Source organism: Alosa pseudoharengus, unplaced genomic scaffold (genome assembly GCF_046254945.1).
Source record: "Alosa pseudoharengus isolate Yale_2024_CS ecotype anadromous, Long Island Sound unplaced genomic scaffold, YU_APseudo_1.1 YU_APseudo_1.1_scf_28, whole genome shotgun sequence".
NCBI classification, from domain to species: Eukaryota; Metazoa; Chordata; class Actinopteri; order Clupeiformes; family Clupeidae; genus Alosa; species Alosa pseudoharengus.
The window spans coordinates 46002-73523 of record NW_027468709.1 but is presented as its reverse complement, the minus strand read 5'-3'; the positions used below and the strand labels follow the sequence as shown (position 1 = coordinate 73523).

At 40.9% G+C, this 27522-nt stretch overlaps 1 protein-coding gene across 1 annotated transcript; it reads right to left on the bottom strand.

The window, feature by feature from the left end:
* Positions 1-158: 158 nt before the first annotated feature.
* LOC143099412 (prothrombin-like) lies at positions 159-23577 on the bottom strand. Its single transcript, XM_076262408.1, has 13 exons — positions 23505-23577; positions 21835-21989; positions 21709-21733; positions 21148-21259; positions 19823-19956; positions 13294-13611; positions 9645-9755; positions 8281-8407; positions 7859-8026; positions 1286-1459; positions 980-1158; positions 475-545; positions 159-311 (listed from the first exon to the last, which is right to left on the bottom strand). Exons 1-13 carry the CDS (start codon positions 23575-23577, stop codon positions 159-161), a joined length of 1800 nt encoding a protein of 599 aa, XP_076118523.1.
* Positions 23578-27522: the final 3945 nt, after the last annotated feature.

The following is a 27522-nucleotide window of genomic DNA, read 5'->3' as shown; positions in this document are numbered from 1 at the left end:
ATGATCCATAGATGGTATATTCACTCAAAGTAGCAAGCAAATGGGAATTGATAAAACAACCATTGTTCTCAATTTGACATACTTAAGTCAAACTGGATTAAAATGGGAAAACATCTCATAATTGAAAAAAATATATATATATTAAAAAAAGAATGTTATTATTCATCATTGTCATATGCAGCCTCAATAGCCTTCTTCATCCACCTCCTCATGCGGAATAGATGAGTGTAGATTCCATATTTTCCATCCTGGTGACAACCTTCACCCCAAGTCACAAGACCAATCTGATACCAGCGATTATCTGTACGATCCTGAAGAGGAGAAAAGCCAGAAAAAAATATTATTGATTGATTGATGAATGAATATTTAAAAGAAAATTATACAACAATTGAGTGTCCTACGTGTAATCATGCACACAATACAAGACTTGTATTTCATTCTAAAAATAAGAATTAAAGTTTTAGAACAGTCTACCTTCATGACAAAAGGGCCGCCACTGTCCCCTTCACAACCATCGCCACTGATGCTTTGCTCTGGTCTGAATCCTAAAATTCAAATCATTTGAATGTTACATTCCATTCAACTAATACTGTACATTACAAGCATACAAGCATATGTTGTCCATGCTTTGTCAAAACGATGCTAATGTCACCCCACATGTGTACACATGGGCATGCATTTCTAATGCTATTCTCCGGATAGAGGGAAGAAGGTGTAATCATCTGTCTGTTTGTAAGTGTGTCTGCTCACTAGTCTCACATAGACTACACCACTGCCTTACTGAACAAGGGATATTCTGTTTCTGTACATAGAAGTTGACCAGTTCTTGACCCCTCAGTGTATAATGTGGACCCCCTTTGTGGCCCCTGCCTCAGAAACTGCCACTGCCGGTTGCACTATGATTATAGTACCCAGATCGCCACTGCCGGTTGCACTGTGATTAAATTTGGATTTAGCTCAGATTTAGGCAACCCCTTACCGGCACAAAACATGTTGTCTGTGATACGAATTGAGGTAGAATACTGACAGGTGTCTTGATCAACAATGGGCAGGTGGACCTGCCGAAGGACTGAAGGGATTGCTTTTGGAGAAGACGACCATCTCTCAAAGAGGTTCCCCCAACCTGTCACACGACCCACGAATCCAGACATTATCAATCTAGAGAGAGAGAAGACAACTCATTTTATCAGCGTATATGACAGTGTGCCTCAAGTATATGTGCTTGATTTGAAATACTGTTTTTCCATAAACTCTTCTTCTGTAATGTATAAAAGATTCAACTTACTCTTTAGCCACCTGCCTAGTAGGTAGGCAAATTGGATGGATATGAGCTGAAAATTCTATGGGCTTCTTCATATGCAGGAGAGCAATGTCACTGTTAAGGTTCTCCTTCCAGTTGTATTTAGGATGGACAATAATTTTATCAAGGCCCTTGATCTGCTCGACCCCTCTCTCAAACCTGGATAAACCAAGTGTATAAATGAACTATTTCAGATTAGTTAATTTATTTTCAAAAGGTCGACATTTCTGTATTATAACCGTTTTATTCTAATAGTTTGAGATACGCATGTTTGGCTTTCATGAACTGTAAGCGCAATCATCAATATCATTAAACAGAAGTTGACTTGAAATATTCCACTTTATATGTAATGAATCTAGAATATATTAAAGATTTACGTTTTGAAGTAAATTGTGTGTGTGTGTGTTATGGCCAGGCGCACTGGCCACAACATAGAATGACCGAAAAAGTCAATTGGGCTCGTTTTGGTCTAGGGGTTTATTAAACAATAAGGTAAATTACAAAAACACAAAATGGGAGTTTAACTATAACACAATAGGAACAACGCAGGAAGACAAATAATCAGCGTGGTAGCCAGAACACAAGTCTCCGTCGACTGTCTGGGGTGCCTAGGTTTTATAGGTTGTGGCTCCGCCCACTCATTACAGGTCACACCTGCACACAATCAGAGAGCAAAAACATACTGCCGAGCAACCAAACATTAAATGAGGAAACAGCACCACCATAGGTAGTGGAGGGACGTAACACACCCCCACACCAAAATGGTGACTCCAGTCTCCATAACCACAAAGAACAAGACATATGTGGTGCCACACAAACATCCCACAACAGAGATGCATGTGACAATTTCAAAACTGAATTACTTTTTACAGCAATGCTGTAATTTAAAGTATAAACACACAGAAAAAGAAACAAAAATAAACATGTCAATACAGTTATAAAATAACTGCAGACATGAAAATACTGGGCTAAGGTACTCTAGATAAAGCGTCTGCCAAGACGTTATCAGTACCGCGGATATGCTTGACCTCGATGTTAAAGGGTTGTAGAATCAAGCTCCACCGCATCAGACGCTGATTGGCGTTTCTCATGCGGCTGAGGAACTTCAGGGGGTCATGATCACTATAAATGACCGTTTTATCTGAAGCACCCAGGTACACTTCAAAGTGTTGGACAGCAAGAACAATAGCCAGAGTCTCCTTTTCGATGGTGGAGTACCGCCGTTGATGTTGATTGAGCTTCTTAGAGAAGTAGCAAACGGGGTGATGGACATTCTCAACACCATCTTGGAGGAGGACAGCACCAGCACCATGATCGCTTGCGTCAACCATTAAAAAAAAAGGTGTCGCAAAGTTAGGTGCAGCCAACACGGGAGCCGAAATAAGTAATGCCTTCGCATTCTCAAAGGCGCTCTGACACTGGTCAGACCACTGGTATACCACCTTTGGACTGAGTAAATTTGTCAGTGGAGCTACTACAGATGAAAAGTTTTTGCAGAAGCCACGGTAGTAGCCCACCATACCTAGAAATCTGCGTAACTCACGACGATCAACAGGGGGAGGGAAACTACAGATAGCAGACACTTTGGCATCCAAAGGACGCACCTTGCCACCTCCTACTACTCTACCCAAGTAAGTGACTGTTGCTTTGCCAATTTCGCATTTGGCCAAGTTGATGGTCAAATTGGCTGCAGACAGTCGACAAAATAGATCTCGGATCTGCTGAACATGTTCTTGCCATGACGCACTATAAAGGACCACATCGTCCAAATAGGCCTCACAGCCAGACATACCAGACAACACTGTATTGATTAACCGCTGGAATGTTGCGGGAGCGTTACGCATTCCAAAGGCCATAACGCGGTAATTCAAAAAGTCATCTGGGGTAACAAAGCCAGATATTTCTCTTGCACGACTGGTGAGGGGAATCTGCCAATAGCCTTTCAGCAAGTCAAACTTACTAACAAAGACTGCAGATCCCACCTGATCAATACAATCATCCAACCTGGGCAACGGGTAGCAGTCAGGTCTGGTAACTGCGTTAACACGCCGATAATCAGTACAAAACCGGAACGTACCGTCAGGCTTTGCCACCAAGAGACATGGAGAGCTCCATGCACTCATGCTAGGTTCTGCAATGTTGTTTAAAAGCATGTACTGTACTTCTTTCTTTAACACAGCACGTTTCAAAGGATTGACCCTGTATGGATGTTGCTTTATCGGTGCTGTTGTTCCAACATCAATGTCATGCTCGATGACATGAGTTTGTTTTGGAACATCACTAAACAACTCTGGAAATTGATGGACAATGTCCAAAATGTCAGCCTTCTCGGAGTCTGTGAGATGTGGGAGGTGATCAGCCAAAACTGAGAGCATTTCAGTGTTGTTAAGACGACCCTCAATTAAAGCACGAGATGGGTTATTTTCGGTCTCATCACTCTCTTCCACCACAACAGACAACAGCACCGATTTGTCACTCGTCGAATCAGACTCCAGCACAGCTGGAGATGAACCTAGGCAAGCAGAAGCAGAAGCACGCTCAAAATAAGGCTTCAACATGTTAATGTGACAAAGACGCTTCTGCTGCCGTCGGTCTGGAGTAGCGATTACATAATCGCGGTCAGAAACTTTATGTACTACCTCATATGGACCACTAAAACGGGCCTGTAGAGCAGATCCAGGGATGGGAAGTAACATAAGTACTTTATCGCCCACTTTAAAGTGTCGATCTGTGGTCTTACGGTCATACCAGTGTTTCATCTTGCCTTGTGCTCTCTCAAGATTCTCACGGGCTAACTCACGGGCTCTGTGTAAACGAGAACGAAAGTGTGACACATAGCTCAAGATGTCTTTTGCAGGAAGTTCACTTAAAAACTGATCTTTCAATACGGCCAATGGACCTCGTGGAGTGTGTGCAAAAACAAGATCAGCAGGACTAAAACCAAGTGATTCCTGTCTCACCTCTCTACAGGCGAACAGCAGCCAGGGAACTGCATCTGCCCAATCCTTACCAGACTCCAAGCAATATGCACGCAACATGCTCTTCAGCGTTTGGTGATACCGTTCCAGTGCCCCCTGGCTTTCAGGATGATAGGCACTGGAAACATTATGTTGAATGCTAAGCTGTTTCAAAACACGGGTGAACACGCGAGACATGAAATTCGACCCACGATCAGTCTGGATGATTTTTGGCAGACCAAACATAGAAAAAAATTTGAGAAGCTCCTTTAACACCACTTTGGCAGAAATTTTTCGCAGAGGGATAGCCTCCGGAAAACGAGTAGCTGCACACATCATTGTTAAAAGATATTGATATCCACTCGTGGAGCGCACAAGTGGACCAACAATATCAACAATGACATGATCGAATGGCGGGGCCACCACTGGGATGGGATACAGAGGAGCAGGAGGGATTTTCTGGTTGGGTTTGCCAACCAGCTGACAGACCGTACAGGTTTTACAGAAACGAACTACATCCCGCTTCAACCCTGGCCAGTAAAAGTGTTGACTAACACGGTTTAGTGTTTTGGCGACCCCCATATGACCAGCTACACAGTCATGAGCTACACTCAAAATTTTATCTCTGTATTCAATTGGCATCACAATCTGATGGACAGAGTTCCCATGGTCTGGAACATTGTACGGCCTCCATTTCCTCATTAAGACACCGTCTTGAAAGAAGAAACATTGTGGTTCTTTATCAATGTCAACATCAGATGAGGCAGAGCAGAATAGAGAGACTAGTGACACATCTGCTTTTTGAGCAGCAATCAGTTGTGTGCGTGACAAGCACGCAGGTTCCGTCACAATTCTATTCATTTTCTTATCAGGCCCAGATAGATGAACTACAGCTGATGCCCCTGGAGACTTCTCAGACTCAAGTTTCACAAAGAAAGAATCAGAAAGATCAAATTCAACAGGAGAAGAGGAGCGTTCTTCTTTCCTTGACATAGCGCGAGTAATCGCGCAGGCAGGAAATACATCGGGACTTTTCTCCACACACTCATGGACGGCTGGCTTGCCAGGCACAGCAACGACTTGAGGGAGAACTTCCGAACCCACTCGGTTCCACACATTACCACCTGCTAAATCATTGCCCAAAATAAAGGACACGCCAGGAATAGGCAGAGATCCACGAACACCAACCGCAACGCGGCCGCTGACTACGCTAGACTTTAAAATGATTTGGTGAAGTGGAACAACAGTAAAACCCATCTCAAAGCCACGGACTAATACACTGGTGCCATCTTTCGTTGTTGCAGACAAAGGCAAAACCCCTTTCAAAATGAATGATTGTGCAGCACCAGTGTCACGCAAGATGCGTATGGGAGTGAGATTTTTATCACCTATCAACGACACAAAACCATCGCTAAGGAAAGGTTCATAGCCTGTCTCTACGTCGCTTGAAAATTCCAGACAGCGCGACGCAGAATGTGGAGACGCTTTAATCAACCCAAAGCCTTTAGCAGCTTGTTTTTTTCTCAGCACTGGACAGTCTGCCACCAAGTGCCCAGGCTTCTTACAATAAAAACAGGCCTGCTCTGGACTACTGGAAGAATGGACCGCAGCATAACTGGACTGGGACTGGGCTGGATATCTGGACATAACTGGAGATGAACCTACAGAACCTACCTACTTTATGCTCATGAAGGTAAGTAGCTACAACATCGGGCAAGCAGTTTTTAAATTCCTCCACAAGAATCAAAGCTCGCAACTTTGCCTGACTGTACCTCACTTGACGAACACCACCGATCAAACAATGCCTCTTTCTCACGAGCAAACTCAATGTAAGTCTGACGCTCGATTTTCTTACATCGGCGGAAACGCTGTCGGTAAGCTTCTGGGACTAGTTGGTAACAACTAAGAATAGCTGCCTTAACCACACCATAGTCTTTACTTTGCTCAAGTGAAAGTGAAGAATACACTTCTTGTGCCCTGCCAGTTAACACTGACTGAATTAACAGAGTCCATACTTCTTTCGGCCAACTTAAGGTTGATGCAACTTTTTCAAAATGCGGAAAATATTTTTCCACGTCTTTCTCAATGAACGGTGGTACAAGCCTAATGTGCTTACTCACGTCGAAAGACCCAGTGTGAATGATATCAATATTTTCCTGTTTAGCTTTTAAATCTAAGCGTTTCATTTCCAACTGGTTCTCGGAGGCTCTTAAACGCAACGCTTCTCTCTCATTGTCTAACTCTCTCTCCCGAATAGAAAGTTCTTTCAAACGGATGGAATCGCTCATATCGACGGGAGGCAGAACCCTTCTCTCTACTAATACTGGTAGCAGAACAGTTTTAATGCTCTGTTTGAGGCGTTTTTCAGAAGAGGACAACTCAATTTCATACTGGGTAGCCAACTCCAAAAGTTGCTCTTTTTTAAGATTATTAAACGCCTCTACAGAAGGGTGTTCCGCAAACTCCTTAACCACAGACATGATTAATATAACAATCCAAAATAAACAAGAAAACAAATCGGCTACTACAGGCTGCTACACAACTTCAGAAAAAAAAAAATATCGAAACGATGTGATCAAAATCCCTGAAATGACCACAAAACTTTTAACATGACTCTACCACGCCACAATACTGACAAATTGAGGGAAGGTTAGACGCACTAATGGGTCAAGAACCCCGTAAATATGCAGCCAACTATTCTAACCTTAACCTCAACCTGTTAAACACTACACTATTGCAGTGCACTATAGTTCATATGAACTCACTAAAGCGACATACAAGGGAGTACCGAAGGTCTGGGAGATTCACTGCTACACCCCAATCCCTACTTACCTATCCAAAAAAAAACTAAACTTAGCCTCTCTAGTCTTCAGTGGTTCCCCTACCTGGTGTACTTTGAACGTTGAACCCGTGAGGACATAGCAGACCGATTGCGCAGCCTACCACAACCTCCGAAACGTACCAACTAAGGGTCACCACCAAAAATAAGAAACTAAAATAATAAATTGGCAGACTCAGTGTCTGCCCGGCGGCTTACTAAATTGAGGTGCACGCTCCTCTACCCAGAAAAAATTATGGTACTCACCCAAAGTCGCACTCAAAAATTCCTGCTACTTCCTAACAATCTCTAAAGAGCGGACGAGGACCCAAATGTTATGGCCAGGCGCACTGGCCACAACATAGAATGACCGAAAAAGTCAATTGGGCTCGTTTTGGTCTAGGGGTTTATTAAACAATAAGGTAAATTACAAAAACACAAAATGGGAGTTTAACTATAACACAATAGGAACAACGCAGGAAGACAAATAATCAGCGTGGTAGCCAGAACACAAGTCTCCGTCGACTGTCTGGGGTGCCTAGGTTTTATAGGTTGTGGCTCCGCCCACTCATTACAGGTCACACCTGCACACAATCAGAGAGCAAAAACATACTGCCGAGCAACCAAACATTAAATGAGGAAACAGCACCACCATAGGTAGTGGAGGGACGTAACAGTGTGTGTGTGGGGGGGGGGGCTTTTGTACTATATTCACATAAAAAAAAAAGCCACCTGTATCATAAACATCCAAAACAACGGTGGCAATCACCTACCGGTACTCACTTTGAGCGAGAGTATTTGCCAAGCCAAACAAGTATGTCTTCACTGGTTAAGTTCTTGTTCCATGGAGGGTAGAGGATACAGTGGGCGGCAGTGAGGACCCACTCATCGCTGATCAAACTAGCCCCACACAGCAGCTCCTGGGGACTACGCTGGTACAGCATCACCTGCCTGTTATAGGTACAATTTCATTTTCAGGTGATAGGTTCAGTGACAAAAAAGGGGTACAAATACCAGTATGTAAAATCAGATATATAGATAAAATTAGTGGTCTTCAAATGATGTAAGATCAGATAGCTATATACAAAAGATTAGTGGTCTTCAGAAGATGTAAGATCAGATAGTTATATAGGCTACATAAGATTAGTGGTCTTCAGAAGATGTAAGATCAGATAGCTATACGATTGGTAGTATTTGCTCTTTACCATGGGGCACTTCCAATGTCTGCATTGTCCCTTGTCAAAATTCTCGGTTGACGACATTCGTCTAATAATTCTTGTTCTCTTGAATCAGCTTTACCTATTTTCTCAAACATTGGGCGTTCTCCACACACTGAAGACAGGAAAAGGAATACATACATCAATAAAACTATTCAGATATTCTATACCAGTGGTTCTGAAAGTGGGGTCTGCAACCCAGAGCCCAAGTTGTGGTTTATCATTTTAAAAAATCATATCTACAGATGAGGACCTTTTTCATCAATAAAACAAGTAAATTGTGTCTGTTTGCTCCCACCCACATTAACATTTATCTTGAATCAGTTAACAAAGAACCATTCCTACTGCTGCTAGTTTATTTGCCAATTAGTTAGTTGATGAGTGTGGGGAAATGTTTGAGTCTGGCCATGGTATCAAGTGAAGCAAAATCTGAAGTTGACAAAATATCAAATTCACACTTGCCAGAAAACACAGGATAGTGAACCTCACAACTTCAGAGAACACAAATGGCATATGCTTCATTTGTACGATTATGAGGTCCTCAGAATATTTTTTGTCTCCACAGTGGGTCTTTGGAACCAAAACAATTGAGAACCTCTGTTCTATACATAGTAAGTTATAACTTTTATAACCTATAACCAATCATTTCTGAAATAAAATACAAAGTGGATAGATGTTTACATGAGCAGAAAATGTCATTTGGAAAAAAAAACAACCTACATCATAGATCCTCCGTCATAAATATTAGTAAGTATATGGATCTTTTCAGTATAGCCATCCTTATGTATACCATATCCACCTTGAGTGACCATGAAATACGATTCCAGACAAATTCTCTGTATTGTTTAGCAACTTAGCACTTTCATTTGTGATTAAATGACAAGAAAGGCTTTTTCTTGCCTTCTAAATAATGTATTAGCATGGAGGATGTGTCAGCATGTATTAGCATGGAGGATGTGTCAGATGTATTCTAGAGACTTGGTGACCCGAAAAAGCAACTATATTATGTAATTCTCCATTCCAATTCCTCATAGAATTTTGTTTAGAATATTGTTCAGAGGTGCCAATAATTGTGGCATATATCTTTAACATAACATTCTTTATCATAATTATCTTGATGTGGGATGTTTTCCCCAGAGAACTACTAGAACTAAATGTTGGATTTCTTTTCTTTTTTAGGTTTTTCCATGAGACATAAAGCTATAGTGCAATTTATTATTGCACTTTCTGCTCATCTTTGTCAGGGTTCCCAATAATAGTGAAGTGAGCTATATGCATTTATCTACATCTGAGATGTGACCTGTCTAGAAAAAGGTGGTGACCAGCTTGCACATACGTTCTCTCTTACTTACCCTGCTCCCCATTGCCAAAACTCTGGGGACTGAAGAAAGATTTTCTAGGACCAGTTTGTCCCCATCGGCTTTCCTGCCTAACATCATCTGCTTCACTCTCTAGTGGATCATCTGCCAAGAGAAAAGCAAGATGTGAATAATAATAATAATAATAATAATAATAATAATAATAATAATAATAATAATAATAAATGATAATGACATGGCAGTATGGCTTAAAGAGGAACTAGTTTTGGCAATTTCTTCGCTTTTTCCTCGCAGGTTTCTCTGCAGAGCTCCCCCTACAGCCTCAGAGTATATTATTTACGACTCCTCAATTGGTCAGTCTGTTTGATTTCCTCTTCCCTGTTCCTCTGACAGGGGTTTGCTCGCTTTCTGCTTCTTTTCGCTGGCTCTGTCATGACGATTGTCTGAGAAACTCCATCGCTACCTTGTTCTAGCCAGTGCCCGGCATGTATGTGAGTAAATGCAGTAAAGCAATTTGTTACACTAGTTACTTCCTGACACTGAGGCCGTCGGCCCACCGGTCCAAAGTTGCAAATAGCGCTCGTAGACCTGGACCAGTAATTCAAGCAATAAACATCAACCTAGGTTCGGGAGAGAGGTATGCATAACTAACTCACAAAAGGAATTAATAAGTTGAACAATTGACAGTGTTATTCCCTCCAAAACAGCAGCGCAAGTACACAGCATTAAATGGGCAAAATGAAATGGTAAGGAAGAGCTCTGCAAACAAATAAAATGTGAAAATGAAAGGAACCTTGGAATTCAATCCCTTATCCCTGTATGTACTGATTCAAAGAATTCAGTTCCTGTGTAGTGTGTATATTGATTACCAAAGTTTAGTTCCTTGAATGTGTGTGTGTGTGCGTATTGATTCCCAAAGTTCAGCTCCTTGAATGTGTGCGGATGTGACTACCATGTTGAGTCAACAGTGTGATAAATCTTATCAGGTGTTCGATGAACGATTTGCTGTAAACTCAACAGAATCACTTTTCTTTCTTCAAAGTTGCGTTTAAAGTAGACTAATATCTTATGTATACAGCTGTAAGAAAATAATCGATTTTGTTATTATTTATCCTCAAAACCGAGAGCTCTTTAAGCTGCACGTTCACAGGAAATATGTTGCTGGTAGAGAGAGAGAATGTTTGCTAGTAGGACGCTCTAGTCTTCCAGCACATGGAGCGCCCTCCATAGGAAAATACATGTAACAGCATCTAGATTAGTAGCCCTAATTTCATGAGGGTTACACAAGGGTGGTTTCTCCGCTCACAGGCGTTAGGGGGAAGCGAGACAGCCACCATTCAACCTGAAAAAAGTCATATAACAATTCCAATGACTCTGAAGCTGTTAAGTTAAAAAAACTGCATAGTTCCCCTTTAATTTAGTTAAAATACAGTTGAACAGGGACGACAAAGATCATGCAAAAGTGTTGAAAACTAGATGTACCGCAGAGCGGTACAAAATATGACCGCCACTTAGTCCAGCACATGTTTTCCACAAAAAGAAATCACGCTGAAAGGCCTATATGATTCTAAATGTCTCACTAAATTGCATTATCCACACTCAATTCTCACTGGTATCTGCTAGACAACAAGTACCAAAACATGATTAGTTCATAGATTTCACATGTAAAATTAATTTTATACAACCCCACCTCCATCTTGCCTGTTCATAATTCTGAGAAATTCTTGATTGTTTGTGTTATGTTATGTTTATGTTATGTGTGTGTGTGTGTGTGTGTGTGTGCCTGCGTATGTGCCTGTGCATGCAAGCGTACATATGTCTACTGTGTGAGTATGTGTCATACGTATGATTACTGTGAATGTATGTGTGTGTGTGTGTGTGTGTGTGTATCTGTTTGTGCACATGTGTGCACATGAAATGGGTTAACATGACCCCTGGAGGCAAACATACGGAAAAAAATGGTCATCCTAGGCCCTATAGTTCTCAAGATATTCACAGAGAACTGTGTCTGCCCTACCCTCCTTTTGGGGGGTCCAGTCCAGCGGGGGGGCTACAGATCAAAACGAAAAATGACGGTTCCATGCTATCCATGTGGGGGTACATGCCCACCAAGTTTTGTGTACCCCGGTCTTTCAGTGTCCCGGGAATCCTTGTTGGTGTACGTCACTAAATGTACACATAAATTATTTTATTGTAAGGCCCCCCATGAACGAAAGTACACAAAACTTGGCATGCATTCGGAGGGTGTCATAATGATCCTACACTTTTAATTTCGTGCAGTTTTGACCTTGTCAGCCAGAGATATTGTGATGAAAACACCTAATTTTTTCCTTTTTAATTTTTAACTAGGTGGCGCTATACATGAAATAAGTGGTAATGGGATGGGTTGACATGCCCCCTTAAGACCAACATACATAAAAAAGGTGGACCTCCTAGGCCCTACGGTTCTCGAGATATTCACAGAAAACTGTCTCTGGCCACCTACAGGCCAGTTGGTGTATAGTAACATAAATTAATTTATTGTGTGGCCCCCCATGAACGGAATTCCACGAAACTTGGCGTGCATTCAGAGGGTTTCATAATGATCCTACACTTCCAATTTCGTGCAGTTTTGACGATTACAACACCTCATTTTTACACAATTTTTTCCTTTTTTGTGTTTAACTAGGTGGCGCTATACATGAAATGAGTGGTTATGGCATGGGTTGACATGGCCCCTTGAGATCAACATACAAAAAAAAATGGTCCTCCTAAACCCTACGGTTTTCGAGATATTCACAGAAAACTGTGTCTGCCCTACTGTGTCTGCCCTACCCTCCTTTCAGTCCAGCGGGGGGGCTACAGATCAAAACGAAAAACGATGGTTCCATGCTATCCATGTGGGGTTACATGCCCACCAAGTTTCGTGTACCCCGGTCTTTCAGTGTCCCGGGAATCATTGACGGAAATTTGGGCATGCGAAAAAAATAAAAAAATAAAATCTGACTAAACCTATATGACCGCCGCTTCGCTGCGCGGCGGTCATAATAACACAGCTTGTGTAGTTTTAAACACACCTCTATGTCCAGGTAGGGACAGCACAATTTGTGTTGTTTCTAACACACTGATTTTGTTATACTATGTACACTCTTACAAGAAATGTGTTGAAAATAACACAATGTGCTGTTTTTAGGCATATCTATGTCCTTATAGGGACAACACAACACAATGTTTCGGGCAGCCGTGGCCTACTGGTTAGCACTTCAGACCTGTAACCGGAGGGTTGCCGGTTCGAGCCCCGACCAGTAGACTCAGACCTTGAGCAAGGCACCTAACCCCTCACTGCTCCCCGAGCGACGCTGTTGATGCAGGCAGCTCACTGCGCCGGGATTAGTGTGTGCTACACCTCACTGTGTGTTCACTGTGTGCTGTGTGTGTTTCACTAATTCACGGATTGGGATAAATGCAGAGACCAAATTTCCCTCACGGGATCAAAAGAGTATATATACTTATACTTAAATGTGTGCTGTTTTAAACACATAACACATAGTCTTTCTAAATGATTACATTTGTTTTAAGAATGTAATCATTTAGAAAGAAGTGGATTTTAATCAACCAAAAGGCCTCAAGGTTATAGTCATTATTGGGAACATTGAGCCAAACAAGACAAGCACTGCATTTTCCTTTTTGGTCATCTTCTTACCACACAACTGCAGGTCACAATATTCCATGGTGACATTGGGGTGATCTACAAAGCACCATGGCCCTTCTGCGTCATTATCCGGATTTCTGCAGTAGTTTGCCTCCAGTACAACGTTGGGGAGAAACTCGAGTCCTGCAGCCTTCTTTTTAGCTTTAGGGGTAGCCCAGGGCAGACATGCGAAACCCTTCATGGTGACAGACAGGGTTCCGTTATAGTCTTTGCCATTGTCAAGAAGACAGTTTGTTGAACTGTTGTAATCAATAATGCCATTGAAGGGAGGGAGATTTGTAGGGAGGGGTGCAGTAACAAATGGTCCGTCTGATGACAAAGAAAAAAACAACCACAAAATCAGGATCATTTACACTTGGAAGGCCACTAAATACATTGTGTGAATGAACTGTAATATTGGATATTTCCCTTTTTTTAATGTGTGTTGTGACGGCCCACGTCTCGCCTGTGCTCAGCTGCGAGTTACCAATTAACAATGGCAATCGTCAGTCCAGGTGGGGGCTGTTATTGTAATTAAGTCAGTGCCACGGCAGAGCTAAAAGATAGTTGGACGCAGGCAATGGAAAGAGCAACATGTTTTGATTTTTTGTAGAAAATATGACTGCCAAAGACAAGAAATTGGTTTGGGAGAAGTATCTCTGAAAAGCATTTTAGAAATAGGGTTAAGCGGGAGGGGGAAACGCTGTTTTTTCACATTTTTAAAAGACACTGGACTATACAGTAGGATATAGTGCACCACGGTGCTAGTCCTGTAGGAGACAGCAATGCAACTTTTTGGATGCCGGCTGTCGTAAAATCCCAAAGAAGAAGAAGAAGAAGAAGAAGCAATGGAAAGAGAGAGAGACGGTACCATGGGCGGATTATGAACTTTTGTGCCCCTGGGCCCAGATGTATTAAGGGCCCCCCACTAATTGTCGTATATGTGGGAGGGGGGGTTTGGGGGAATTTCTTTTAATTTGTTTGATGTGATTTCCTGTATTCTGGTGCATTTTGATGGCCAATACTAAATTCAATCAGATTCATAGCCTACATCCTGATTTGTTGATTTTGAGGCAATGATTCCATGCAAAAGCCCGTAGGCCCGTGCAGTAATCCATCCCTGGACGGTACCGATCCACTTGCACGACACTTCATTTTGTCGTGTCGCATAGATGTCGCGCTGCCTCCCCTCGTTCAGTCGTGTGTGGGCGTTTTGTTTAAAATGTCAGTTACCAGCTCATACTCATACACATCTTAAGTGTTTTTCCACAAATGGACCACGATTTTAGGCATGTACTTAACAGTATACAACACATTAATAGCCTAAACAAACTATGCAAGCCATTTCGAAATCTTGTTTTATTTAAACTACTCAAAGCAATCTCAAATCCTCACCAGAAACACCAACAGTCAATATATTCATCCAAATCCTAGTTTCGTTTGTTTTATGGACTACTAGGTGGTCGTGGAAGAGATCGTTAAAACATTATTTGTCTTGTAAGCGGAACCAAAGTTTCACAGGCACCGTTGTGGTAGAACAAAGGACCTACAAACTCGTCCTTTCATTGGAGAGTCGCCTCGCGTTCAATGGATTCATTTGCATAAAGCTGGGCATCGGCCAGCTTTTTGACGCGCGACATTATTTCAAATGCAGCGCTGCCTTCCCGGAATGCTTTGCGGGCGCGTTAAAGTCGCTTGACATCACCCATAGGACTAGAGTGGAATGCGACACAACAAAATGAAGTGTCGTGCAAGTGGATCGGTACCGTGAGTGAGAACGTAGCCTACAGCAACACTATATCCGTTTCTTTTGAGTCTTAGAAAAGTGCAATCAATACACACAACTACGACAAAGAAAAGCAAACTAAAGCATAGTAACTGCTAAAAACACGTCTCTTCGTGAGCCTACGCTGTCAAGTCCGTGCCGGCTTTAAATTGAGATTCCCTCGCCGACGGAATATCTGGAATTTAAACTTGCCGCGGAGCTGCAACGTTTACTCCTCCGAGGACCGCTGTCTTCCTGCCTGTGTCCGGTTGCCTACGGAGCGGCCTGCGCACCTTTTCCTGGGGCTGTAGTCCACAACCAGCCACATACCGAGAGGCCTACATATCTGAAGGTAACTCAGGCGGTGACATTACTGCTGGAGCAGTGTTTCCAAAGCCCCGCTACGCACACACCAACGCACACATCGCACCTACACTGATCGTTTGCCAGAGGAAATGTTTTCGTTTCACAAACACTGACTAATGTCCACGTTTCCCCGTTAGGCCCTACTCCGAAATACTCATATATTTTTTCAACCATCCTTTTGAAAGAACAATGATTCCTTGTTTTCAAAACTGAACTAAAAAAAGACGTCTGACTAAGTGTTTTGTTATATTTACTGCTGATGAACTCTAGCCTAGAAATCTAGACGCACCCTAGCAGCGGCAAATTAATTTGCTCAGCCTGTACGTCTAGAATCAAACCATAGGGATTTCTATTGGCTGACGCCGTGGACGTCATCCAATCACAGCGCTCTATTTTGTTAGAGAGTCTTAAGGCGGCTTAACAGGATAACGACAGTCCTGCGACGGTGAACAACGAGGAAGGTGGCTATGGCGAACGAAGAGCGGTTGTTTGAATCGGCGTTGGCGTCAACTTTGGAGGAGTTGGACTTGTGCTTTTCTTTGAAAGTTGAGCAACACAATGCTCTTAAGTCATTCCTTTCGAAGAAGGATGTATTTGCCGACCGGATACGGATATGGTCGTAGCGCTGGCCTATTGCATGCCTAGGCAGTTTGAAAGACAATTCTCTGCCCGCCCCTTGGATTAAGCGAGGTGAATGGTTCGATTCCAGACTATACATTTCAATGATATAGGATGGCCCGCCAGGCTAGATGAACTCACAAACTATGGTCAGAGCCCGTCTACGGAGAGCCTGGCCACTCCGTATTAAGTCCCATTGTACCGAATTTTGGTTGCAGTTCCACCAGATTTCCACTGGGGGCAATCGCCATGAATGGGAGTCAATGGAGCTAGACGGCTAAATTTGTCTCTTTCACCTGATTGTCATTGACAAATCTCAGATTTGATTGTAGTTTGTATAACTTCAACATGGGTTATAGGTCAAAAGTTGAATGAACGAGTACTTACCATATTTTCTGGACTATAAGTCGCTCCTGAGTATAAGTCGCATTAGTCAAAAAATGCATCATGAACAGGAAAAAAACATATATAAGTCGCACCGGACTATAAGTCGCATTTATTTAGAAATGTATTTCACAAAATCCAAAACCAAAAACAGAGACTATGTATGATTGATTATTGAGGCCAAAAAGATTAATGTTAATGAAGACGAAGGAGTGAAGGCAGCCAAGAGAAGGGCAGGAAGGTCATTGCAAAGCAAAAGATTCACTGAACGAAAATACCATGTGGTACACCAAAATGTATCTAAAATGTGGAGAATACAATGCAATCAAGCATTTTGGGCGATGTGGAGTCACAAGCTGGCAGCAGATTAAATGTTCACGATAGAGAAAAAGACGGTTTTAAAAGGACGTGACTGAAGCTGAGACAAACCAGGCAATAGGCATATAGGCCCGACGGTAATTGTAAAGCAATTTACAAAAGATTCACTGAACAAAAATGCTTATATGGTACATGAAAATTTTGCTAAAAATGTGGAGAATGCAATGCAATCAAGCATTTTGGACGATGTGGAGAGACAAGCCGGCAGCAGATTAAATGCTCGAGAGAGAGTTTTAAAAGGACGTGCAGACCGAAGCTGCAGCAAGCAGGTGATATTTAGAAATTTATTTCACAAAATCCAAGACTAAGAACAGACAGACTATGTAACTGAACACATTGAGGCCAAAAATATTGAGAATTCTACAGGGAATCTTAAAGACGTAGGAGTGAGTAGTGGCAAGAGGCAAGCCGAAGGCTGCTGACAAGTGCCCGACGCTATTGTAAAGCAATTTACAAAAGATTCACTGAACAAAAATGCTGATGTGGTACATGAAATTTTAGCTAAAAATGTGGAGAATGCAATGCAATCAAGCATTTTGGACGATATAGCGTATTGGCACAAGCTGGCAGCAGAACAAATGCTCGCCGAGAGAGCGAGAGAAAAAAAGATTTTTAAAACCAGGGCCTAAATTTCAGTGCAGAATTGCGCATAAATTATTACTAAGTATTGAGCATAGGCCTACTAATAAAAGTCCTGCAACGCTAGCCATCATAATGCGAGAAATTCCCACACATTTTACAGCGCTGTCTGACGTTAATCTAATAATGGAGCGGCCTGAAAGCGGACCAACTCTGACTTCAATTGAACCCCATGCAGAGACACACACACGCGCGCAGGACCACTTTGGGGGTGCCTCTCTCTCTTTGCTCTCTCTCTCTCAGCAGGATTTGTCACCGCTAAAGTCAAATTATTATAGCCTATTACGTGCTTCTACATCAACCGCTATCGACAGGAAAGGAAAACAAACGTTTAGCGATCAGGAACCGCAAACACAGAAGCATGACAGCCTATAATATAACGCGAGAGAACATGGATGTGTTCTCCATTTGAGGAACGTTATAATCGATTGCGGACGTGAACAGACAGCTACAGACACGGAGCGCATAGTAGGCCTACTTTCACTTTCTGTGCGTATTCACGTGAAAGATAATTAGTAGCAAAACAGCGATCAAATATTACATGGCAGTGAGTTTTGTTTTCAAATGTTTTCATGCATGTCCAGATAACGCGTGAGGAATGTTTAGTGGACAGACTATCGTGAATCCTGAATTTATGGCTGGGCAAAGCACAGCACCTTTATTTGGACCATGGCTTGTAGCCTATTCGAGTCAGCTATAGGCCTTCATTTCTTGCGTTTTACTGTGAGACATAGGCCTATACTTTTCGTTTGGAGCAGCATACCGGTAGGCTATCAATGGCATTGGGTCACTATTAAGTTTCATGTATGAAAGAGTGTCGGGATGTCCATCCGCTTATTGCGAGATAAGGCATCCGCTTTCATTCATTCATTCATTCATGGAACGTGTGCTGTGCTGCAAGGGAAACCTTATTCCGTACAGCCAAAGAGGTCTAAGATAGCCTAAATTTAGTTATTTTTTTTAATTATGCATGATTTACTTTTTTATAAAATTCATAGGCTGATGCCTGGCAGCAACAATTGTGTTTAAATGTAGGTTAACCTGGGGCTGCGTGCTACTGGTAGCTTGAGAGCAATGTGTTGGAGACTCATGGTGTAGGACAATGACTTCGTTGGCAACAATATTAAACCAACCAACAATATAAATTATTAAGAAGAGCTATTTTATGAGTTAAATTGAAACAAAATTATAAGGGCTTTTATTTGTCGAATCTGAGGCCCAGCTATAAATAGAATCCCCGCAGTAATTTGAGGATTTAAGTATGCATGTGTGTTTCACGACTTGTGCATTTGAGAGCGCTGTCTCAAGGCTGTAGATGATAATGTTTCATGTAGGGTTCATGTCAGTTAATATAAATTAACATTGAAAAACATGTTCAATTATATAATTTTTTTAATATATAAGTCGCACCTGATTATAAGTCGCAGGACCAGCCAAACTATGAAAAAAAGTGCGACTTATAGTCCGGAAAATACGCTATGTCCTTTTGATTTCTTACAGTTTGGGTCGTTGTTGCCCATAACACGCTAGCATTGTGCTAATGAGTGACATCATTGACACGTTTGAAAGGCTTTTTAGAACAATTAAGTGACTTTAAAAAATATAATACTCCACCAAGTGTATTTACTTTGCCTCCCCTTTCGAATACAATATTCAAATTACTTGAAAAAAAATTATATCCCAAGAAAAGTGGATTTTGAGGGGTACAGCTCCATAGACCTCCATGCATTCTGCACTCGTGGACGAGCGCCCTCATGTGGAACCACAGAAGGAACTGCAACCAGATCAGAAACCGGAAGTTTTCAGAGTGGCAGTTCTCCCCTTATTAGACATTCTCTGCTATGGTATTGTTTTGTTGAACCTACGGAGTACTAAATGGGCCAAAACTCAAAAGGACATTTGAGCATTGGGGTTTTCCTGTTATCTGTCATTGTGCTGTTTCAACTGTAGAGTGTATGAATTCATGATGATTTTTGATGTTTATGATGAGTATGTGAATATTGTGGTGCTTCTGGTGAGGGCCAGACAAATTTATTTAATTTGATTCTGAATTCACTGTTGACTGAAGGGGCTCATGGGTTAATGTTATAACTGTGACACTTTCTCTGTGTGCTCCTGTAACATTTTGTGTTGGAAAGTGGTATCTTATGCTACCTGGCACCCCTTAAAAAATAATAATTATAATTAACTACTTGGAAAATAAAACATAACTTTAAACCAGCTACAGAATCGTTACAGTGTGGTTCGGAATGATCAAAAATCAACTCATATCTTTTTGATCCGCTTTCCTGTCCTTTATCCTTGTCTTTCATAGCAAATATGAACACATGACCCACCATTATTTTGGTTTCCCATTGAAAAACCTGAAACTCATATTTGGTGAACAATTACCACATTTTGGAATAGCACAGCTCTCTCTTCTGACTGTGGGATCACGAGTGAAGCACCAAGGTCCATCAGGACTTTGATCTGGATTTCGGCAATAGTTCTCTTTCAAAGAATGATCCAGGGCTGTGTTGAATTCTCTACATAATTGGTAGAAATACAACGGTGTCATGATAGTAAGCCATTAATGATGCAATTCACATTATTCAGAGAGAAATTAGTAATAGGATAATGCTCAAACGCAAATAATGGGTCACACAGAAGAATCAGCAATTATTGGTAAGTTGTTGATGCAGTAAGAGTTTAGTTCATACACTATTCTGTATGGATATTTGATAATGCAGTAAGAGTTTAGTTCATACGCTATTCTGTGTGGATAGTTAATGATGTAAGAGTTTAGTTCATACGTTATTCTGTGTGGATAGTTAATGATGTAAGAGTTTAGTTCATACGCTATTCTGTGTGGATAGTTAATGATGTAAGAGTTTAGTTCATACGTTATTCTCTGTGGATAGTTAATGATGTAAGAGTTTAGTTCATACGTTATTCTGTGTGGGTAGTTGCTGATGCAGTAAGAGTTTAGCAGGCGCGCGGGAACCTATTTTTGACCAGGGGTGCTGAATAACAAAAATAATGGATGTCCGACGATTCTCGCAAATAATTTCTGAATAGCCTAAAGTGTGTCATCTCCACAGCAAGTATGTGTCCTAATAATTTCTATGTTAGCGACAGGATAGTGAAATGATTTCACTAGCTATGCATTTATTATTTTTGCAAAACTGTAAAACACAATTAAAGTTTCTTTCAGCTTATCCATGGTTTTTTGAATGTGTAAATTGCATAGAATATGTAGGCCTATATCAACCGTAGGCCTACACACTTGATCGCTATCACATAGATGAAACCACGCTACGGTTCTTACAGTAGGCCTAGCCTAACTGACTCACGTTCACGTTGATCTCTATAACTGTTAATTTTTAGTAGCCTATATTCAAACCTATCCATAACCCTTTTTTGCTATTTGACTCATCATTTCACATACAAAAATATAAATAATGTCAGACAAGCGAATTAGTAATTATTTAAAAAAATATATAATATTTTTAAAAAATCCATCTCCTGCCAGCAGGGGGTGCTGCAGCACCCTCAGCACCCCCCTTCCCGTGCCCTTGGAGTTTAGTTCATACGCTATTCTGTGTGGATAGTTGCTGCTCCAGTAAGAGTTTAGTTCATACGTTATTCTGTGTGGATAGTTGCTGATGCAGTAAGAGTTTAGTTCATACGTTATTCTGTGTGGATAGTTGCTGATGCAGTAAGAGTTTAGTTCATACGTTATTCTGTGTGGATAGTTGCTGCTCCAGTACTGACATGTCTTTCCACTGGAGGTGATGGCCACTGCTTCGCTGTATGTCTCTCCATTCCCAACAAAACACTCGCCGGATGCTGCACACACATTTCATTTTGAATTTCAGCACTTTTGTGAAGACACCTGATTATGACTGATAATAGCATGATGGCAGAAAAAAAAAGTTATTTACCATCCAAGCAGTTTCTGAGAGTCTGTGTAGAATTTGGATCTCTGGGCAATGTCAGGCCATTGCAGCCTGTAAAATAGCCAAGCACATCCTCAGTGATTCAAAGTTTTTGTTTACATTCATTTAGCTGAAATATGTGTGGTCTGATGATATTTGAAATATTAAATGGGATATATACTTAGCCAATCATTTTCAATGTAACCACAATTAATCAATACAATAGTGTTCTGGTGGTCTGTAGTCTATAGTTGTACTTTGTCCACAGTTCAGCTGATCCTATTTATATATCTACAAATAGATCAAACAAACTAAGCATGTTGACTGTGGGTGAGTCCAATTGAAATAGTGACATCTTACCCTGGTATTTCCACCAAAACTGTGGCTAAATTGAAAGGAGAAAAGAAGCAGTTCCTTAACATTGTTATCTGTACTTTGAAAAACATCACAAAAATAACTTTTAGACATTGAAAACTGTGGTCTCACCAGCTGTTGTTCAAACACTTCACGGGCTTCCTCATGATCACATATCTCTTCCAGACACTCACGCTCCAGGTCACCAGGCTTCACCTCCTCAAGAAAGGAATTGGCTCGCCTCGCTCTGATTAAAACCTCAGAGGCTCTTTCGGTGTCAATAAATACTAAAAACAAAACAAGACCTTAGAGAAAATGTCAAGATGTACAAGACTACCATTTGAGTCCTCAGCCTCTGCATGGAGACACAGCGCTCAAAGAATCTCCCATTGAAATGTATGGGGTTAGTTTGTAACGCAAACATGGCAGTCGTCTACAGATATTCCGCCGCTTCCGCCGCCTAAATTTGACATGTGAATACATCGTGCCAATCATATGTTGTGAAGCTGGAGCGAGGTTGGTGTGTCATGATGTTGTGAAGCTGGAGCGAGGTTGGTGTGTCATGATTTCGTGAAGCCGAGTGGAAGGACTTGCCTATAAGGACTTTGTTCTTACCGCGTGCAAATATTAATGTCCAAAACAGTTGTCCAGTCCAGTCGGGTGGTGTCCCATTTATTGCAGATTTTAAAGTTGACATAAATCACCCTTGTGCTGTGTTGCTGTATAGGCTATTGTAGTATGCTACCAATTGTGTACGGTCACGGTAAGAACTGTAGCCCCCCCCCATACACACCTTTTGTTAATTGGTCAGTAAACACCTGTTTACCTCCACACCACTCACACCTAGTCAGTGTTGGGCAAGTTACTTTGAAAGCGTAATGCATTATTTATTACTTGTTACTGTCATCTCAAAGTAATTTGTTACATTACAATATTACTGTCTTTGAATTGTAAGGCATTACACTACGTTTACATTACTTTCACCAAAATAACAGGAAATATGAATTTGGTGTTCTCAATAGATCTTCATGTGTTCAATGCAGCTCATTACACGGCAGGAGGTGATGTGGTATGGCATAATGACTGAGCTAGGCTTAAGGCTAACAAAAGAACAATATAATGGTTGCAGTTATGGCTCATGGGACAATGTAGGCCCCAAAGGCCAAAGGTCACTCACAACTTTAGTAAAATATAGCCATAGTGAAATTGTATGTTGACTTTAAATGGTTCTCATCATTGCTGGTTGCCTTTCCTTCCACTTACAGTGGTGTAGACTTAATGCAAATAGTTTGAGAATAATGGCTACGATCTTTGTCTGTAAAAGCAACATTTTAGTTATTCTCACTGCTTGAAATGAGAAGTATAGCCTAACCATGTTAGATCTGTTGCATGAATGGCAGAGATAACAAGGCAATCAAATTCCAGGACCAGCATAGATTACTTTTTTAATTCTTGGATAATCTTCTCTGGTGCCAATTGAGCATTTCTCAATTTTGGATTAAAAAGCAAAGTAACTTCAGTTACTGAGAATTGTACCGAGTAAAATATTACTGAAATTGTATTGGTAATGCCTTACATTACTGCATTACAGCAATAAGCAATGCATTACTGTAATTACATTACTTTTTAATGCATTACTCCCAACACTGCACCCGGTGCACTACATTCCCAAGTGGCTAAAATAAGTAAAACCTGATTAACCCACAAATAATAACAGGGACTACAAATGGCTCTTACAGTACCGCTTTGTGCATTGGATCTGTGAGCTATATCTCTATCTCCACATCATAATTTCATCTTACCATCTGCACACATGCCCTGAAGAACCGAGCTGAGAAAGACGCTGAGGAGCAGAGCTGCTGGAATTCCACCCATTTTTAACCGTGGCTGAAGAAATCTAAACAAATCCTGCATGAGATCTTGGACCCCACACATCCCAATGCCTAGACACAGACCTTCGCTCTCATAAACAGGGTCCTGACTAGTTAATACTTAACTACTGGAGCTCACAGTGAAGTGCTCCACCTGACCTGTAACCTTATTGAGAACAGGGATGGGATCAGGCAAAAGTAAAGCTAGATTGGTGTGTGTTGACTGTGCTTTACATAGTTATTGTATCAGAATTTTTTATGTTTTTTTTTCATTAACAAAAACATTTTGCCGTGAAAATAATGTCAAATACTTCTAAAATGGCTCGCTGATGTCTTACTTTGTCATTATTTTCTATTAATAAAGATTTGATTTTGCTTTATGATCAAACATATTTCTAACTCACTCCAAGAATGAAACACCTCTATCACTCCACTCAGTGTAGAAACCAAAGTGTTATGTTGTTCATTGACTTGTCCTAGACATCGAATTCTGCCCCTGAAATAGCTGTAATAATAGTGGTATTTAATATGGTTAGTCAATAATGAATAAAGAAAATAAAACTTGTTTTCTTTTACAGTCTGTGGAAAAAAATAGTCGCATTAGGTAGGACCATTTTATTATTCATAATTCACATTTCTTTATTAAATAATCGATTGCACCTGACTGTCCATGTGATCTGCCAGAGTCAACTGGGAGGAGCTCGAAAAGGTGACCCTGGACACATCAGCTGATGTGACTCACGACAGATATCACAGAATTGTGTCTGCATTGGCTATGGTTTAAATTTCCTTTCTATTAATTCAGTTGTGTTCGTGGTCAAATGTGACCGATTGACAATTCTTTTCTCTCAAAAATATTGTTAACTTATTCTGACCACCATGAGGCTCCACGACTTTGTTAACACAGGGCATCTGAACAATACATTTTGATCATTTTCATAACAATATGAGTGTTTTATTTAACTTCAAAAACACCCATGTGTATTCCCGGTCAAAAATGACCGGCCATTAGAAATGACTGGCTGAGAAAATGGTTAGTGTAAAAAAATGAGTCCAGCTACATATCTATTGATCAGATGGACTGTATGTGTGCTTCTACATTAAAACACACACACAGAAACACACCCTCATTCCCCCTCTTTGCTTCTATGCCAGTTCCCACTGGAACCTTTCCCCAATAGAATCTCCCCCTTTCTGAATGGCATGAGCTCAGGTCAGTGAGGCCTGCATAGCAAATGGGAGTTCAAAACTGGTTACATCCAATAGAACATACAGAACCTTCCAGAATAATTGGCACCTTTGGTAATATTGACTTAAAACAGGCATAAAAAATAATCTTTTGATGATTCATTGTACTCTCACAATGTAAACTACAAGGAAAAATCCACCCTTGAAGGAAAAAACATTTATTCTGAGAAAAAAGAAAATCTCATAAAGAAATAAATATTTTTAACGAAAACGCGTTGCTCACAATTATTGGCACCCCTAGAACATCTTATATACAAAACCTAACAGAAGCATTTACCTATTTTCTACGTATTTAAGTTAATCAGAGTGTAGTTCATTACTTTGTTTTTCACTAAGGTATGAAAATAAAGTGACAGAGGCTAAATCCTCTTGACATTTTTCAACATCAGAAAGACGAGAATACACTAAATTTAAATAAAAAGAAAGTGTGTTGACATTTGTAAGTCAGTGAATGTCTATAAAAACTAGGTACTTTGTTGAAAATGCCTATATTTACAGTTAAAACAATGATTAAAAGGTTCTAATCAACTGGAAATGTACAAACATGCTTGGACAAAGACCCATGGTTATCGTGCCCCCACGTACAGAATGGAGGATGGTAAGAGGCAAAAAATTCCATAAGGACCACTATTGTTGTTGTTAGCTGAATACTACAGCCGCGGCCTATCTGAAAAAACGAATGCAGACTTTCTAGAAAAAATCTTGTTTACGTTTGCCCCCTTCCGGACCCATGTGGTATCAGAAGGCCCTTTCCTTAATCCAACCGAGGTCGATTTGTTAACTGATAATGTGATGAACTCATTACGCTCAACCCCTTGATTCAGTAGCACCACTAAAACAGAGAGTAAGGAAACAAGTAAGGCGTGCTCCATGGTACACCACACAGACAAAAACCCTCAAACAAGCAGCGCGTAAACTTGAACAAAAATGCCGTACTACTAAATTGGAAGTCTTCCACCAAGCATGGAAAGATAGCCTTATCACCTACAAAAAAGCACTCAACGAGGCTAAGTCAACCTACTATTCCTTGCTGATCGAAGAAAACAAAAATAATACAAAATTTCTCTTTACCACAATTTCCCGCCTGACGAAGAGCCACACTGAAGTAACCGAATCTATCCCTATATGCCTAAACAGTAATGACTTCATGAATTTTTTCAATGACAAAATTGAAACAATTAGAGATAAGATTAATAACCAATCAGTCTCACCAGATATTCGTACTCCATTGCTGAACGGTAGCGAAAACATAATTGAATCACAGATGAGACGAACAACTTTAAATTCATTTACACCTATCGACATATTAGACCTCACTTCCACAATTTCCTCATCATAATCTACAACTAGTCTACTAGATCCTATCCCTACTCATCTTCTGAAATCTGCTCTCCCTTTCTTGGATAATGCTTTGCTCCAGATCATAAATAACTCACTGCTGTCAGGGTATGTACCACAGTCGTTTAAGTTATCTGTTATTAAGCCATCCCTCAAAAAACCTACCCTTCACCCTAACAGCCTGGCCAACTATAGGCCTATATCTAATCTCCCTTTTCTGTCGAAAATACTAGAAAAAATAGTGTCCAAACAAATGAGTGCCTTCTTACATATGAATAAAATCCAAGAATTATATCAGTCTGGTTTCAGAGCTCACCACAGTACTGAATCAGCCTTAGTTAAAGTTTTTAATGACCTCCTAATCGCTGCCGATAATGGACATATATCAATATTGGTCCTCCTGGACCTCACTGCTGCCTTTGACACCATAGACCACGACATACTACTTCACAGGCTTGAACATTTGATAGGCATTAAAGACTCAGCACTCGCTTGGTTTAGATCATACCTTTCTAACCGCAGACAATTTGTACAAGTCCACAATAAACGGTCTATCCAGACTATGGTAAAATATGGGGTGCCTCAAGGCTCAGTACTAGGGGCCCTGTTATTTTCTCTCTATATGCTTCCCCTAGGCTCTGAAATTAGGAAACATGGCATTAAATGTCATTCTTATGCAGACGATACACAACTGTACCTTTCCGTAAAACCTGACGAATTAACTCTGTTAGCCAAACTTGACACATGTATAAGAGATATAAAGACATGGATGACAAATAATTTCCTGCCTTTGAACTTCGATAAAACAGAAGTCATGGTTGTAGGTCCTAAAAAGATGAGGGACATCCTATCCTCATCACAGGCTACATTTACTGATCTTCGACTATCCTCATCCACAAGTGTTAAAAATTTAGGAGTTACAATTGACCAAGACCTATCACTAAGTAATCACATAAAACAGATTACCAAAACTTCATTCTATCACTTAAGGAACATTTCAAAGATAAGGAAGTCCTTATCCTTACCAGATGCTGAAAAATGAATCCATGCTTTTGTAACCTCAAGGATTGATTATTGCAACGCTCTGTATGCTGGCTGCAATAATACCTGTCTAAAGAGCTTACAGCTTATACAAAATGCAGCTGCTCGTACACTCACTAGAACTAAAAAATATGAACATATTTCCCCTATCCTGGCATCTCTACACTGGTGGCCACTGACCATACCTGCGCTGGTGTCGACTACCCCTCACCATGCCTTAGTTATGCTGCTATAGCATAGTGCTGTCATGGACTTCTCATGTGCCACGCCGTACAACCCCCCCCCTCTCCTCTCTCCCCTACTCTTTTTCTCTCAACTCTCC